At 53.7% G+C, this 16,898-nt stretch overlaps 1 protein-coding gene across 9 annotated transcripts; it reads left to right on the top strand.

Annotated features, from left to right (window-relative positions):
- The first annotated feature begins 4,270 nt into the window (after nucleotides 1–4,270).
- Nucleotides 4,271–12,504, top strand: KLF10 (KLF transcription factor 10). 9 transcript variants are annotated; one of them, XM_050709108.1, is made up of 7 exons: nucleotides 5,013–5,140; nucleotides 6,074–6,313; nucleotides 6,414–7,305; nucleotides 8,218–10,383; nucleotides 11,246–11,448; nucleotides 11,573–11,829; nucleotides 12,297–12,504. In XM_050709108.1, exons 1-4 carry the CDS (start codon nucleotides 5,042–5,044, stop codon nucleotides 8,475–8,477), a joined length of 1,491 nt encoding a protein of 496 aa, XP_050565065.1. In that variant the 5' UTR covers nucleotides 5,013–5,041; the 3' UTR covers nucleotides 8,478–10,383; nucleotides 11,246–11,448; nucleotides 11,573–11,829; nucleotides 12,297–12,504. The 9 variants fall into 9 exon arrangements, with proteins under 9 accessions (XP_035402306.1, XP_050565065.1, XP_050565064.1 ...); XM_050709107.1 differs by having other exon boundaries at nucleotides 11,573–11,917; XM_035546413.2 differs by lacking the exon at nucleotides 5,013–5,140 and adding an exon at nucleotides 4,271–4,670 and having other exon boundaries at nucleotides 11,573–12,504.
- Nucleotides 12,505–16,898: the final 4,394 nt, after the last annotated feature.

The raw sequence follows: 16,898 nt of genomic DNA, 5'->3' as shown, positions 1-16,898 counted from the left end.
ATAAAAAATATTGCTCAATTCTTGCCGTGCTGCCAAGAGACTATCTGGGCTATCTGAGCAGCAAAGCCACGACTCCAATGACGTCTATTTAAATGAGACATAAGGCCCTGATCTCCACGGGTCTTAAAGGGTGCCCTTAGTTCCTGTGACGTCTTAAGGAAAAAAGAAATCAATTACTAATAGTGAGATGATTGCTTAACAGCATGCCAGTGGTGTGTTTTGTACGGTGATGCCAAGGGTGTGGTATGTGACCAGAGGCATTTGGCAAGAGATAGCGCTGGGATATGAGAGCTCAAGGCCTGCCAAGACATACTGGAGGATTGTTTTGGGTGCAGGGAGTCAAACCGGACACTGTTTAGTCTTCCCTGTATGTAGGACATACTACCTGCAATTTTGTACCTGCATTTCCCCATCCAGAAACTATTTGCTTGCTTGAATATGAACTAACACATGCAGTGGGGGGTTGGATCAAATATTAGCATCACAGAACTGGTAGTGGTTCCTGCAATATTAAATTTACTGATAGTTTTGCTCCATCACATCTGTCTTATGTGGCTGAAACTAGTCGACAGTTCAAAAAATATTAAAGGAAGGTAGGCTTAAAGAAACGAATGACCTTTATTCACATGACTGTTATCAAAACACTTGTATTTGGGGGTGTAGACATGCTGTTACTTTTGTTAGAAGAAGGAAAGTCCCTGCTGACTTTCATACTGCAGTAATATGTCAAATGAAATGCCCTGCTCACTCCACCACCTTCATCCCTCCAGGATACTTACCATCAGAGGAACTCCTGAAATGCAGCAGCTATTAAGTCACTGTGTAACAAGCAAATTCAGTTTTGGCATGAAAAAGCAAGCAAATGTACTTCTAATGCTTCCATCAGGAAAAATATTTATCTGATCAGAGCATGGACAGGTGGCTTTGTCAGCTACACACGCTCACTATTCAGGGCTCGCAGGCTGTCTTCTCCTTTCACTTAAATCAGCTTCTTAGTTTCTGATTTTGTTAACAGTAATTTAGATTGATCAGTTGGGTTTTATACAAAAGAGTTAATTAAATCGTGACAGCGGGAAAGCTCTGAATATAACAAATATGCCAAAGTGGTAGAACACAGGCTCCCATGTCAGCCTCGAAAGCAGAAAAGGCTTTCGGTTCTGCTCGCTGATATTTTCGAAGCTGTCTGCAAACAAACAATGCCTCTCTGCCATACCCTTCCACAGCTTTCCAAAGGTATCCGTGTTCTTAAATGGCACACCTCCGCATCACACTCAGGGCCCAACAGTGTTGCCCTTTATTCATCGTGTCACTAAAACCACCAGCGTTGCACAAATGAAAGAAAGAACGCACGAGATACTAAACAGAAATAAACCCTGGGTCATACCGTGTGAAGTGAAACACGAAGCATGATCCGCGTGGAAAGAATCAACAAACCATTCCAATATTAACTCCTGATTTCCACTCCGCCAAATTCCCAGGATTTCTGCAGTCAAGGCATGCAGAGAGCATGCGACTTGGCTGGTTTGACCCCATCAAAGCTCTGGCTGCCCTTCCACAACGACAGATGGGAAACAGGGCGGTAGCCGGTACCATCATCGTGTCCTGCAGAGAAACACAGTTCCTGTGACAGCCGCGGGACCCGAGGAAGGTTCTGCTTGATGTACAACCTGATCCTGCACTTAAGGAACTGAACACGAAACCTGCCGCAATCTCCAGCGGGTACTGAGCCAGTCATTTACTTACCTCGGGTCCTTCTGATCTGACAAAAATAACCATCCACCTACAGTTTTCTGTGAAACAAGCACACATCTAATATCAGAGGTTAAAAATACCCACTGGTGGCCCGTCATCAGCCGTGGAATACGGCTTCTTGCTTATTAGCGCGTAGAAGCCAAGACTTCAGGACAAAGGAGCAACTTAAAGCTCCCTTCTAAATTCTTCGTGACGAAGCCAAGATAAGCCACAGATAACAGCAGGTTGAAATTCAGGTTTCGACTGCTGGACAGGACTGAAGGTACACAGTTGGCCGGTGATTTACCAGCTGTGATGCCAAATCTCTTCCCTAATTTATCCTCCCGATCCCACAACAATTTACCTTTCCACATCAGAAAAATATGACCTGCAGGCTGCCTAAGTGGTTTCCTGGGAAATTTAGACTTCAGATATAGTGTAATAGGCGTAAATAAATAACCCACAAGTGCTTAAACGTCAAACTTCTGAGCGCCTTTAGAAAGCAAACACATCAGCTTGCTCCTAGATGGCATAAAGCCACGTCCCCAGCTTCTCCAGGAAACTGAACGAAAAACACCAACACATCCAAACCCACAGTCATAGTTCAGTGACTGCCAAAGAAAATCACCTTTACTGAAATCCGCTCACTTGCCAAAAAGAAGCGTATCTTACCTGTCTTAGGCTTCACTAGGGGTGTTTTGTGTTGTTGTTTTTTTTTTTTCCCCCCACCAGCCTGTCTCCCGTGGCAGCCGTGCAAACACCAGCATTGCTAACAGCCTCTGAAGCCTTCCACCGAACGGCGCTGAGCAGGCGACGCAGGACAGGGCTGCGCTGACTCAGAGCAGCCGCAAACACTCGGGAGACAAGGGCTGTGAGCAATACTGTGCAACACGCACGTACACACCAACTGGGCTCGGTATCGGGTAGGGGAGGAACGCAGTGCTGCCAGGACTCGCTGGGTCTGGAAATCGGGCTGGTAAAATAAACTAAAGCAAGCCTTAACACTGATTATACATAAGTTCTGTTTTTCGCCTGGTGTACTAATAAGAAATTCCCAAACCAGGACAACGTGGGCTTTTCCTAAGGGTAGGATGTGCGGGGAAAATGGGGCATGAAAAGGAAGAGTAAAGAAGTTACAGGAGACGAAAAGGGAGACAAGCCGCCCTACTGCCGACGGCACGCTCCACCTCCCCAGCTATCTGATACGCAAAGCTCTGAGGCTGCTGTCTGCCGTGGAGAGACGCCTTTCCAACCATTAATAAACGAACACGAGCGGTAGGAGCCATGCCAGGGTGTGCAGCTGGAGCTCTCGCCTGTGCCCCCGGCCGTCCCTTCCCCTCCTGCCATTTCGGAGCTGTGTCTCCCCGGCCGCCCCCTCAGCCCCAGCTGCTTTCAGACGCCCACCGCATCGCTCTGCTCCGCGCAGGGAAGCGAGCTGTCACATTTTCCAGCCTCTGAAGCTGAGATTATTTTTGGGAGAGGTGGCTTTGACAGTCCCACCCTGCAGCGCGCAGCGCGGGGGAAGGAGAGGGGAAGGGAAGAGCAATCCAAGATGTACGGGGGCCCTCGTAGTGAAACAGTTTTACCCCCTCCGGACACCTGGGGTGTGTGCTAAGAAGGGATTGGAGGCGCTGTGGGGACAGAGCTCCTGCGGGGTACGGGATCCAAGCAGCAGCTCGGTCCCTCCAGTTATGAGGGCTGCCTTTTCCTAGGCTGCCCCCAGGGACTTGAAGCGCTGCCACCGCGACGAGACGTGGCTAGGATGGCGGTGCCTGCGGAGAGCCAGGCTCTCTGAAGCCAGCCCAGCCCCTCACGGCCAGCTCTCCGCTCCCCAAAAGCCCCAAGCCCTGGCTGCATCCCAGGGCAGCAAGGCAGGCTTTTACCACCCATCAGCACCCGGCCCTCACCTGGAGATCAGGCCTAAAGATCCTGAAGAGGGAAAACAAAAGGGGATTTTGGCCGAAAGGCACCCGGAGGTGTGGGGCACAGCGCGGTCGTTTGTAAGCACCTGTTTGCTCCTGCTAGCGAAAAAGATTTGGATCATCCCGAATTAAATCCTCCTTTGGGAATTCCCTCTAGATAAGGCAGGTAAGCCAATCGGTTTTCTCTGCAAGCATGGCAGGGATTTAATAAAACCTAGCCAAAAGGCAGGTAACAACGCAGTGCTGCCACGGGTTGCACAATACACCCAGGAGATGGGAGCTACTGATTTCGCTGTTAAGCGATAACAATTTTCACGGGTATTAAGATAGCAGGAGCTGCTGTAAGAGCTTTGGCAGCAGGACTGAGGGGAGAGGGATCTTGCCTAAACGGGCTGGGGGGAAATTGGAGGCAGCATCCTGCCAGATGCACATGTGGGCAGCGGCATGAGGAGAAGTAATAGAAATTCAAACCATACCAGTGGAAGCTGTGGAATTAAAGCAATAAAAAAGTGGTTTTTTTTTTGTTTTTCTGAGAATAAAAATACAACTTATGTCAATAAGCAAGTCTCTGAACTGACTGAGAAGCGTTTCAGATCATTTTTATTTTTTTTAGTTGTAATACCCTCATTTTTCCTTTAGGCTGGAGAATCCGCCCGCCTGCTCTTCCTGCGGCACTCTCCGCTTCCAGCGGAATAAATCGTTCTGGGAGGTTTCCCAGCAGGTTCCGGGAGGACAACAGCCGCCGCCAGCCCCCCCCGCTCCCTGCCTGCCGACAGGGGGAGAGGAATTCCGCAGAGCAGACCCGCAGACCTTGACGCGGCCGTAAGAGAGGGAGACGCGTTAGCACCGGCACACTTCGTGACAGAAAACCGCCGCGGGAGACGGGGAGCTCCGCGAGGAGCCGGCAGCGCGGCCATCTTCCCCCCCCCAAACCCAAAACCTGACAGGAAAACGAGCCCCACGCCACGGCTGCGGCCGGGAGGCGGCCCCCGCCCTTGTGTGGCGCCGCGGCGTGAGGTAATTAGCCGCCGCCCGGCTAATTAGCAGCCGCTAGCCGGCCCCGCTTCACTTCAGCGTAACCTCACCTCAGGGCAGCTTCACCTCAGGGCACCCCCTCCCTTCCCCTCCCCCCCCCCCGCACCACGTGACCTCCCGTCACGCCGGGGGGGCTCTGACTCAGCCGGCGGGGACCCGCCCGCGGGGGCGCGCACGCCGCGCCACCACCCCGGGCACGCCGCGGGGCAGCCGCCGATCACGCGCGGGCGCCGCGCTCCCATTGGCCGGCGCCTCACACACCTTTGGCGCTGATTGGACGGCCCGGGCGGCGGGAGTCCCGCCCATCGCCCCGCCCCTCTCCGGCGCGAGGCGCTGGGGGTGCCGGCGGCGGGATGGGGAGCGGCGAGCAGAAGGCGGCGGGCGGCGGTGGCGGGCGGACGGCGGAGGCGGCGGCTCCTGTCAGCATCTCCCGCCGCCGACACTGGCCAGCGGTGAGCGCGGCGGGAGCGGGGGTGTGGGGAGCTGGGGGAGCGCTGGGCTGAGGGGCCGGGAGCCCGGCGGGGTGATGCTGGCCCCCCCCCCCGGAGCTGTGCGGGCGGGGCCCGGCTCCTTTCTGCCGCGGGCGGGGGCGCAGTGGGTGAAAGGTCGGCGCGCGGCGCTCCCCGGCCCGAGCAGCCGCCGATCACGCTTTGTTCGCGTGGCCCCCCCCCCTCCCCGGCCGCGCCTCTGCCCGCCGCCGGCCAATGGGAGCGCCGCGGGGGGGGGAGGTGAGCCAATGGGGGCGGCGGGGGGCGGGGCCTCGGCGCTGGGCGGGAGGGAGGGGGGCGGCGGTTGGGCGCGCGCCACCGTCACCTCGGCGCACCCCAACGGCCGCGGGGCGGGGGGGGGGAGGCGGTGCCTCACGGTCCCCTCAGCGCCACCCGCGCCCCTCAGCCGCCCCAGGAGACCCGAGCCCGGAGCTGCTGCGGCTACCCCGGCTCCCCTGCGGTCCCCTCCCGGCTTGAGCCACCTCAGGGAAAGGCGCGTCTGGGTGAGCGGTGCCGCGGGAAGGGAGCGGGGGCGCGGTGCGGGGAAGGGTTGTGCCTCGGGTTCGGCTGGGAGACTTGGTGTTACCGTTTCGGGCGCTGCGCTCGCGATGTGGAGTGACTTAAGGTGTTGCTGAAGGTTTGGGGAAGGTCTTTTGTCTCCAGAAGGTATGTAATCGCCAGATGGCCAGATTTCCCCGCAAACAGGTTCGTGACAGCATTATATAAAGGAGAAAGAGGGCAGGGAAATGTAGGCATATCCCCAACATCATCAGGCGTATTTGTCTGGCGCGTGTTGCTTTGTTTTGTTTTGTTTTTACAGAGCCTTCTGACAATTGGCTAAATGCTTAGGCTTAGCCATCAGGTTTAAAGGGTTATTTTTTCCCCTGACCCAAACAGGAGGAAGAAATGGAGATGATGACTGAGAAACAGAGAGATGCTAGATATTTCTGGAACAATACCCCTGAAAAAAGCGATTATGAGGCTGTGGAAGCCCTTATTTCTATGAGTTGCAACTGGAAGTCCGACTTCAAGAAATACGCCGACGTGAGACCTATAACTCCAGCATCTGATATGTCGGAAGAGAGTGACGAGACTTTGCTTCCTGGAGCAGCAGACTTTAACACGATACCCGCATTTGTAAGTCTTTGATACCGTGCGTGCGTGCTCCTTTCTCAGGGTGAGTGTGGGAACAGGTTGGTAACGCGCCCCCCCCTTACCTTCCCTCTTCTCCCCGCAGTGCCTGACTCCACCCTACAGCCCGTCGGACTTCGAGATGTCTCAAGTCGTCCACCCAGGGCCACCAGCGCCACCTGCAGCGCACTGCAAGTCGCTGGCTGAAGCCGTCAAGCCGCCCCTCACCGCACCTTACACGGAGGCCCCCCTGCCTCCAGCACCCAGGCCTCTGAAGGCGCAAGCGACCAGCGTTATTCGCCATACGGCCGATGCTCAGCTTTGCAATCACAAAACCTGCCCGGTGAGAGCAGCCAGCGTGCTGAAATACCAGGACGGTGTTTCACGGGAAACCGATAGTAAACAGAGCGCCGAAGCGGAGCGCTCAGCGGCGGCGCCGGGCAGAGTGAGTTATGAAAGTGGCAAACTGCCAGCTGCGGAAGGAAAAACTGCAGAACCAGCTGGCGGCGCCGAGCCCTCGACGAAGCCCGCGGTCAGCAGGCATCAGTCTGTCCCCGGAGCGGCGCAGTGCTCGGCGCTGGTGGCACCCCCGTGCCCCGTGCCAGGAAGCGGAGCCCCCCCTGTGCCGGTGATTTGCCAGATGGTCCCGCTGCCTGCCAGCAACTCGGTGGTGACGGCCGTCGTGCCCAGCACCACGGCGAGCCAGCAGCCAGCGCTCTGCCAGCCCATGGTGTTCATGGGTGCTCAAGTTCCCAAAGGCGCCGTTATGTTTGTCGTGCCCCAGCCCGTGGTGCAGAGCACGAAGGCGCCCATCCTTAGTCCAAACGGCACCAGACTCTCTCCTATTGCCCCTGCTCCCGGCTTCGTGCCTTCTGCAGCCAAAGTCACTCCCCCTCTCGATTCTTCAAGGATACGAAGTCACGTCTGCAACTACCCGGGATGTGGGAAAACTTACTTCAAGAGCTCCCATTTGAAGGCTCATGTCCGAACACACACAGGTTGGTCGCTCTTTCTGGGTGTTAAAAATCAGCCTATAAAGCTGCCGCTCTGTGCGCTGCTTGTTGGGGTTCTCACGGTTACTGGATTTGTTCGTGGGATGATTTGCGGGGCAGCAATGAAACCCTGCTTTCGCCGTTGTGCGTGTAATAATGCTGCCTGGTCTCTGCTAGGAATTACCCCGGAGGGGAAGTTGATTCAGCAGCTTGTTTGTGTTGGCCCTGCTCCATGCCAGAGGGCAGGCAGTAACGCTTGTGACGAGCACGGGGAGCCAGGCCTTGCCCAAACGCAGAGTGTGCCCTTCTGCAGTTAAACGCGCCTCGTTAGGCTTCTCCACAAGAGTGCCTTTGTCAGAAGTAGGTAAAACTTGAAAGGGATTTTTTTATGAAAGAAAGCAGCGTCCACCCCACTCGGTTCCTACCTTGGTTATCTTTGGGCAACTTCTCCACGCCTCAGCTCTTAATCACAGGAGCAGAAAGTGACGTGTGTCAGCACGTGGGCTCGCAGCGCGCCACCAGAGCTCTGTCACTTACAGCTGGGACTAACGTGGCTACAGGCTGCGTTTCAGCAGGGTGCTTTGGTCACCGTAACCTGCAGACCTGTGGAGCTGAGCGGTGCAATCAGCTGGCCTTGGAGACACAAAGAGCGTCTCACGTGGTTCAGTTTCCGCAGGGTTTTTATTTTTAACCCGTTGTGCTACTTAGCCTTGACGATAGTGAGTCTGCATGTTTTAAAAATAGCGTATTAACATTCTTCTGCATTTCACGTGGCTGAAAATAGTACCTATATAGGATTCGGCTCAACTGTTGCAGTGAAAACTTTTTTTAAAAATAAGTCAAACGCTGTTAAGACAGTAGTGTTTGTTGCTCAGCTGGTATTCATGGTATTTTTTTTCTTTTTTTTTTTCCTTTTAGGAGAAAAGCCCTTCAGCTGCAGTTGGAAAGGCTGCGAGAGGAGGTTTGCGCGGTCTGATGAACTGTCCCGTCACCGCAGAACGCACACGGGCGAGAAGAAGTTTGCGTGCCCGATGTGCGAGCGGCGGTTCATGCGGAGCGACCACCTGACGAAGCACGCCCGCCGCCACCTCTCGGCGAAGAAGTTACCGAACTGGCAAATGGAAGTGAGCAAGCTGAACGACATCGCTGCGCCGCCTCCCTCGGCAGCTGCGCAGTGACAGGACTTACTCGGAACGCGGCGGAATTGACTGTTGGCGCTGGGATATGCCAGTTTTAAAAAGAAAAAAAGGAAAAAAAAAAAAAGCTTTTGCTCCAGCTCTGTGGTTCTCCGGTGCCAGCTGCTGATGGCGGCGCGGCGGAGAGGCAAAGGCAGTCTGTGCTCGGCCACAAACGTGGTGCTGAGAGAGCAGGCGGCTGGCTGGAATAGCGGGCGTCTTTTGCACTGGTGAGGAGAGAGAAAGGGAAAGGTGTAGAGCTGAGCAGCACGCGCCGTGCACCTTCTGAATTCGGCAGATCGTTCATACGCACTAAATGTCAGCCGCACACCTGCGGCGCTGACGGTTCGCTGCTGATGCGTGAGACCAGCGCGGATTTAACGACCGGTTGGGAATCTCCAGCACAGCGTAGATGAGAACGATAGCCATGTACGGGCGCAGCTTGACAGCGCAGCACGTACCCGCCTCGGATAAGCCGAACTGGTGTTCGTACTCCTGCCGCCTCTTCTCGGTTGGAGTTCTCTCCTCCTGCCCGCTCTCGGGCCCAGCCGCGCGGGTGATTTGGTGCCAGGCGCCGGGAGGCTGTAGTGCCGGCTTCACCCTGCTGCCCGAGGTGGGCTTGGGTGGGCGCTAAGGGGCGCGGCGTGGGCACCTGGAGGGGTTTGGAAGCCTCGTGATGATTACAACTGGTCACCCTCGGGCATCGTACGGTGCTTCTGCTTTTGTCTTGCTTACGGTTTCCTTCGTACCTTCTCAAAACGCTGCACCACGGCATTTTTCTCATAAGCAGATACAGTGCACTTTTCAGAACAATGTAGGTGTGAACTACTCGGGTTGATTAAGAAAGGAAAACGAGAACCTTAGGCTTCTTGAGGGTGTTTTTCTTTGAAAGACGGCTTATACTAAAAATGAATTACGGATATGCTATGTATTGTATTAAATTAGGAAGTTGCGATTTGAAGAGTAATATGAGGCAGTAAAGACACCGCCTAGAATTAAAGCTGTATATTTTGTGACAAATAATGCATCAACTTTCACTATCTCTATTTTATCATGCTATGTTGAGGACACATACCAGAAAGTGAACCGTTTGAAACTAGTGTATTAGATACGCTCTTTTGTGACTACTTAAAGATTTGCACATTTCTTATGTTGTACTTTATACTTTGTTTACAATAAAACCAATTTTCTTTAATACAGACCTTTTTCTTGGTAGCAGAACTTCATCGTTGTTATCCCTCGCAAGGAAGTTAACCTCAAACCAAAGCGTAGTGTCCATCAGTGCGTGTCCCGACCAGCGAGAATCCGTCTGTCTCTTAACCTTTGATTTACAAGCTCTGTAAAGCCAGCAGGGGCGGAACATGAAGTCTGCACTTCCTGCTTGGAACCTTTTTTCCTCCCTACTCTTCATCCGTCCCCCTCCTTTTCTCCACGCACTCAGAATAAATGCCTTTGTGTGGGCCATCATGAGACCGGTGGAAAACAGGTCGGTTTTTTGGTGGTGGTGGAACTGCCCCGTCTCACCCCCAGTGAAATGCAGCCCCTGCTGCGGGGCCAGGCGCAGGTGGCAGCTGCTGCCCGGCGCAGGTTGCGTGGGCTTCACGTCCTGCTCCGCTCCCCTCCCCTGCCTGCAGGGACTCCCGAATTTCACAACTGTGGCCGTTGACTCACTGTCGTTCCTATAGGCCATATGGGATCCTCACCGTTCCTGTTTGACGCAGCGCCCTGCCTAGGAACAGCGTGAGTCATGGTGCCCTCCTTGTTCCTGGAGGGAAGGCAGGGGCCAGGCTCCTCTGCAGAACAGACCTCGCGAGCAGGAGTCCCAGTGCGCTGTCTTGCCTCAGAACACTCTGTATTTCGTGCTGCATTTCCACACCACGGCCGCCTCTGCCGACGGATTTGCCCGTGGGTGTGTAATTTCTCTCTGCACGCTAGCTGTCCGGGAGCAGCACCGGCAGGAGGGAGGTTTTAATAGCCACAACCCTCCTCACCCTCTCCAGGCTCTCTGGTGACACGGGGTGGCCTTCGGTGACACGGGGACGCCTGCAGAGCCAGGCGAGCTGCCGGCGGGGCTCTGCGCGGCACGCGGAGGTGGAATCGCTCCCTCTGGGTGCGGGGGCTCGGGGTCTGGTTACCCCAGCGGTCTGTGCCGGGGTTAATCTCTGCAGAGAGGATGGCGAGAAGGCTGGAAAAAGCCCTGGTTTTCCCCTCGCGGTCGGGAGCACAATAATTTCCATTGCGGCAGGCCTGGATGCTGCGCGGGTGAGCTAACGCATACTTTAACAGAGAGGTCCCGCGACGGGGCAGCCGGCCGGGGGCCTGCGAGGACAACCGGGGCGGCTCCTCCGGCTGTCCCACGCGCACAGCGATGTGCTCCGGGGATTTTCCCCTCTGCCTTCTGTCCGCCCCGTCAGGAAGGGTTTTCGTCTCCGGCGAGCCCTGGAGCGTGAGGTGTCCCTCTGGCAGCTCGCCACGGCTGCTGCAAATAGACGTTTCCCCCCCCTCGTCTGCTTTGGCAGCAGGCTTCTGTCACCAAGGGAACGCTCGCAAGCTGTCAGAAAAGTTGCAGCCCGAAATCGGGGCTGGAGGAACGATGAATGAAGGGAGAGGAGTGTTACGGGCTCGGGCTGCTCTGTGCCGCGGGGTTTCTGCAGGAGGAAGAAAAGCGTGTGGTCAGGGAGGGAGGCGTTCGGCTGGGGTGAGCGTTTCTGGGATACGCTTTCCAAGGGGGTAGAGCGTGCCACGCAGCGCTGACCCGCTGCCTTTTCCAGGGCATTGGGGTCTGGAAGGCATCCTGCTTCTGCCAAAGGACAAATCGGTGCCTGAGGAGCAAGAACTGAAGGCACCTTTATCCTTACTGCATCCATGAGGCTGAACCTGCTAGAGCACTTGCTGCGTTGTGATATAAATCGGGTAACGATAACGTGAATTATGATCGGTAATTCAGAACCTTGCCTAGGATGCCACAGCTTTGGTGAGACTTTAAACTGACCTCTGTATTCTGCTGGGGAAGGCAACGTGACTTCCTTGTAAGGAAAATCCTGCTCTCTTTTAATTTTAATTTTAATCCTGAACTCTCTTTTAATTTTATTTTGAAGGTTTCGGTGGATATCAAGGTGCCTGCTAAATGTTCCCCAGACCCTGCGTGAAACCTGCGAGGCGTACACCCAGCCTGTCTCCTGAGCGCCTACAGCACATTCAGGAGGAACTAACATTTGTCAAGTCTAGTTTTTTAACAAAACCTTCACGAGCTCATCATGTCATTAACGCAGTCTGGGCTGAATTCCATCAAGTTGTCAGCGTTTAATTGCGAAGGCTGTGATCTCCGCAGCGCTTGCAAGGTGCCTGGCACTGGGTGCGTGCCATGAACAGAAAGCTCAGGAGTTTTAAACACTTCTGCTTGGGAAGGAGAGGAAAGAGAGCTTTTGATGCTTAATTACCTGGTAGGCATCTGAAAAGCACAGCCCCCAACTTCCCAAAGTGAAAAGAAGAATAGGGAGTATTTTTGCCGCCTTATGTGCGCAAGCCGTGCAGTCAGCCCGGTGAAGACATAATTCTCAATCAGCAGCAATCGGTGTTCATTAGATGTTCTGGTTGGAAATGAGGAGACATTTCTTCTCAGAAAGAGCAGTCAGGCACTGGGACGGGTTGCCCAGGGAGGTGGTGGAGTCACCGTCCCTGGGGGTGTTCAAGGAAAGGTTGGACGTGGTGCGCAGGGACACAGCTCAGTGGGTGACATTGGTGGCAGGGGGATGGTTGGGCCAGGTGATCTTGGAGGGCTTTTCCACCCCTAATGATTCTGTGATTCTATGATTTTAAAAGGATAAGGGCGAGGGTGGCCGAAGGGATCCTCCTGCTCCCAGCCGTGGGACAAAGACCTGCCCCAACCCATGGGCTCGCCTCCATCAGCGCTTCACTCGCTGCTCAGGCAGGTGCTGTGCTCACCTCCGTGGGGTTCCACAAGGAAATCATGTTGGCAAAAAAGTCTGTCCATTTTCTGAAATAAATGGAAAACTTGGCATCCCTGTTACGTTCTCAGTGTAGTAACTGGGTCAAAAACATTCAGCAATGATCTAAGGAGAATGAAATTGTTCCTGTCTGCAAGCGCCCAGAGGGAAGCAGAGGGGACAGGGCGAGGACACGCAGACTAGCTGGCCTCGGTGGCATCGCCTCAGTCTTGCATGGGCTCATACTAACACTAATCCTTCCAGCTGTGGAGCAGCAGGAAGCATTTCACGTCTTTCCATGGGAAAACATCATAAATAGTTGTTAATCTGAGCTGGTGGGATCTCTTTCTCTCTATTTGTGCAAGAGAGTTCAATTCCCTGCTTGAGAGCAGCAACAAGTCTGATGAGTCTACGATGAGTCACCAGGCCAGGGAAAAAGCTGCAGGAAGGCTGGACTATTTATAAAATGCAAAAGAAAGAAAGGAAACATATTCTAGGCGCAGAGAGATCTGAAAGGTGATCCTAATTTCTTCTGTGGGATGGCGCGTTCCCAGGCTCTTGCAAGGGAAAACTCCCAGAAAGGAGGAAGGGCTGCTGGCAGGGCGGGCGGGCTTTTTGGGGTGGGTGAGACGTCAGACAGTATTTATGTGCAGCGTTTCAAGCCGGGTCAGGTACCGCGGCGTGAGTCACTGCTGTGTTTGCAGCGCAGATGTGGAGGCAGCTGGAGGGGTTTCCTGCACCGAGGGACCAGAGGTGCCCGCAGGAAACACTCGGGGACACCTGCCGAGGAGAAAACCTCACACCCCAGGTGTCCTGCGGCCCGCCTGCAGCACTCGTAGCCCTGAATCTGGGGAAGAAGCAGGGTAGATCTGAGATGGTTTCTCTCGATGAGGTGATCACGAGGCGAGAGCACAGCCAGTGCTGTTTGCACACCTCTTCAGGCTCTGAGTGCGTAGGCGTTCAATGAGTGAATGCCGTGTACTCGGTGACACTTCCTAGACTAATAAATCTTTAAAAAATCACCCAAATCAGCGCATTTCTAGGGAGCAATCCAAGCGATGTTTCGCCTGCGTAAGGTTACTTTTACCTGCTAAAGGTATGAGAATTGGCTGCCTTCGGCACCCACACCCTTTCAGAAAAAAAAAGGGGGCGTCCAATTTGTATGTGCTTAAAGTATTGTTGGCATTAGCAGGTAACAAAATAAAAAATAAAGAAAAAAAACACAAACAAACAGAGTGTTCCTGTGAGGATATTTATCACCACCGTCAATTGAAATTTTGCAAAACTATGAATGGATTTAGTTTTGCAACACTGCTGCTGGGAGGGAGATGGATTCCTCAGCAGCCTATCGAGCCTACTGTTGTCTTGGCTTCATCACAGCATATCTAAGAAACACGGGCCCAAGCTCCTGAAGGCCTTTAAGCACATGTTGAAACCATTCCAACACTAAAGCGAACTATGAATTTTCCTGAAAGGTGGGGTTTTCCTGAGCCACTTAAATAAAAATCACCGCTGCAACAAGGAATCAATCCACGTTATTTCCACGCATTGCTATTGCAGTGGGCTGGCCTGAGCAGCCTGCAGAATAAAGCGCTGTTTTTCCTGGAGCTGCATGCTTTTGATACCCTGGGCACCGTCAGTGGTGAATGTGAGCCTGCTCTTAATCTCACTGAAGTCAAATGAAAATGGTGCTATTAATTAACCATGTTGCCTTTTGCCCTGTTTTTTATTGGGGCTTTTTATTTCAATGCTGATACTCTGTTCCCCTCACAGCTGCCCATTTCCTTCTCTCTCTAATTTTTAACGAGCAGATCTAATTCCCCATCCCCTCTGCAGACGCTTTGCCACCATTTTCGGTTGTCCTCAGCTTCTTTCTCTGCGCCAGAGGAAGTCGGGTGCCTCGATGTGCTGGACTGTGCGTTAAAGTTTTGACAAACACTGATATTTCCCATGGCAACAACCCCGTCACAACAGAGCTCGCTCCCGAAGGAGCAAATGTAACTCCGCGGTGCCAGCTGCCTTTTAGCCAGATGTGTAACTGCAGATGAGATATCTTATAGCAGCCCTTAGTTTAGAGATATGAATATCATTGCCCTGTAAATCCCCTTCCTTTTAAGATTTTATTTTCTTCCTTTTCTCCTTTTTTTCCTAAGATAAGTTATATTTTGCTGCTTCTATGGAAATGCATTGCGAAACCTTCCTGGGCTGCTCTGCCTCCCTGCAGAGGTACCTCCAGGTGCTGCCTGCGGGAAGCCCCAGCCTGCAGACCAGAAGGGGCAGCCAAAACTGTCTGGGTGGGACCTGAAACTCCGCAACAGGAGTGTGCCAGGATGGTGCAAACTGAGTGCAAAAACCACTCCCAGAAGTGCCCCATGCTCTGGCATACCTGCCTGGCAGCTGCCCACACCTTGCCACCTGCCCACACCTCGCCACCTGCCTAGCAGCCTGCAATTGGAGCAGCTTCTGGGAAATTCCAGTTCTAGGGTCACAGGAAGAAAGTTAAACCCTTTTATTCTTTTTTTTCCCACACAGCTTCCTTATGAAGAGAACAGAGAACATGCCTGTGTTACCAGTACTGTGAATTTGGGGATGAGGGCCTGAACTTTTTCTATTCAGTGTTGCTGTCCAACGGAGGGCCACAAAGATGATGAAGGGCCTGGAGTATCTTTGATGTGAGAAGAGTCTGAGAGAGCTGGGTCTGCTCAGCATAAAAAAGAAAAAGCTCAAGGGGGGCATTATTAGTCTACATAAATCCCTCAAGGGAGGGTGCAGGGAGGACGGAGCCCGGCTGTGTGCAGTGGTGCCCAGTGCCAGGACAGGAGGCCCTGGGCACAAACTGGCCCCCAGGAGGCTCCCCCTGAGCACCAGGAGCACTTCTGTGCTGTGTGGGTGACGGAGCCCTGGCACAGGCTGCCCAGAGGCTGTGGGGTCTCCTCCTTGGAGCCCTTCAGAAGCCGCCTGGACGTGGTGCTGGGCACCCTGCTCTGGGTGTCCCTGCTCGGGCACGGGTGGCACCGGGTGGCTCCAGAGGGCCCTGCCATGAGCTGTGACTACTTCCCTCTCTAATTACAGTGCTTTTAATGAGCTTCACACAGAAAGCAAGCACAAACAACATTTTCCCTTTGTTGTTTCCCCGCTCTGCTCTGCTCTGGCCTGCTGGCACTCCCCGCACATTCCTGCCTTGACTCAGGCCACAGGACGGAGTGGGATGGCCAGGCCGGAGCCCAGCACGTCACTACTCACGGGGTGTCCTTCCCGTGTCTGCTCTCCCTTGTCCCCCTTTCAGAGTTACGAAATCACTGGCACGAACTCTTCCAGCGGAGATTCTGAGAGATTTTTGACAGGAACACCCGCACGGCCCCTACGCAGGGAGCAGTGGGGCAGGGGGAGGATGGCGTCAGCTGAGGAGAGAGCAGCACGGGCGGTCAGAGCAGCTCCCCCGCTGCTGCCGAGCCCAAAAAGCTGCTGTGGTGGCTGCTGAAACATCACCTGCCACATCCTGCCCGCCTGCGCTGAGGCAGGATCTGCGGCACTGGGAGATGCATCTTGGCAATGTCTTTTAGTTATGTATTTATTTCCAGGTAATCTTTAAATTCTGCAAGGCTAGTGCCATGAAGAGGCTGTGAGCAGAACGGCCAGGCGAGGAAGCGGTGTAGATGACAGGGGTGTTCGGTTCATTTTGTACATAAAAAAATGATGTCGGGGGTGATAAGGCAGGTATGTGAGGGGCTGGGGGCTCTGCAGGTCCTCCATGCAGCTGCATCCGCCTGCGTGTCAGCCCCGGAGCTGCTGTGCTGAGACAAACCAGAGTTTGTCATGTCTCGCCAAGCCAGGCCGAACGAGCGCGGCGCTTGGACGCCTGACAGCCTCCCTCCTCCCACTGGGCCCGCCACGTGACAATCCGATCTGCAATTCGGGAGGGAAAGGAGAAAAAAGAAATCGGAGCAGAACTGCTTGTGTTAATTTTTATTTTGGCATTAGAAAGGCGGATTGCAATTCTCAGCAGATTGGTCTGATTAAATTCTGAGTGGTTCCTGTGCTAATGGCAGCACTTGAGGTAACACAGCGGCAAGCCAATAAAATACTGATGCACTGAGAAATCTGGGAGGTTTATTTTTCAGTCCTTGTGGCTGCTCTGAGAATTTCTTCTTCTCCTTTTTCTTGTTTCTTTTTTTTTTTTTTTTTTCCTTTTAAAATCTTTGCATACGAATGTACTGATTTGAAAACAAAGCCATAAACCATGAACTCACCCACCCCTAGACCTTGGTGTCTGGGACACAGCCTCAGTGCTGAGGAAGGAAGGTCACTCTGTTCCACAAAGTTAGTTTTTTCACTTATGAAAGATTTTAAAAGGCCCCAGGCCTGGTTTTTATCATTCTCCTGGAGTTTCTGAGGGCATGTAGGTGGCCATAAACCCAACAATTACCTCTATGAAAGTCTGTTACAGAGGAAGCTTTTAAACTGTGGTTGACCCCCA

The sequence above is a fragment of the Cygnus atratus genome, chromosome 2, assembly GCF_013377495.2.
Source record: "Cygnus atratus isolate AKBS03 ecotype Queensland, Australia chromosome 2, CAtr_DNAZoo_HiC_assembly, whole genome shotgun sequence".
NCBI classification, from domain to species: Eukaryota; Metazoa; Chordata; class Aves; order Anseriformes; family Anatidae; genus Cygnus; species Cygnus atratus.
This window is presented reverse-complemented; position numbering and strand designations above follow the sequence as displayed.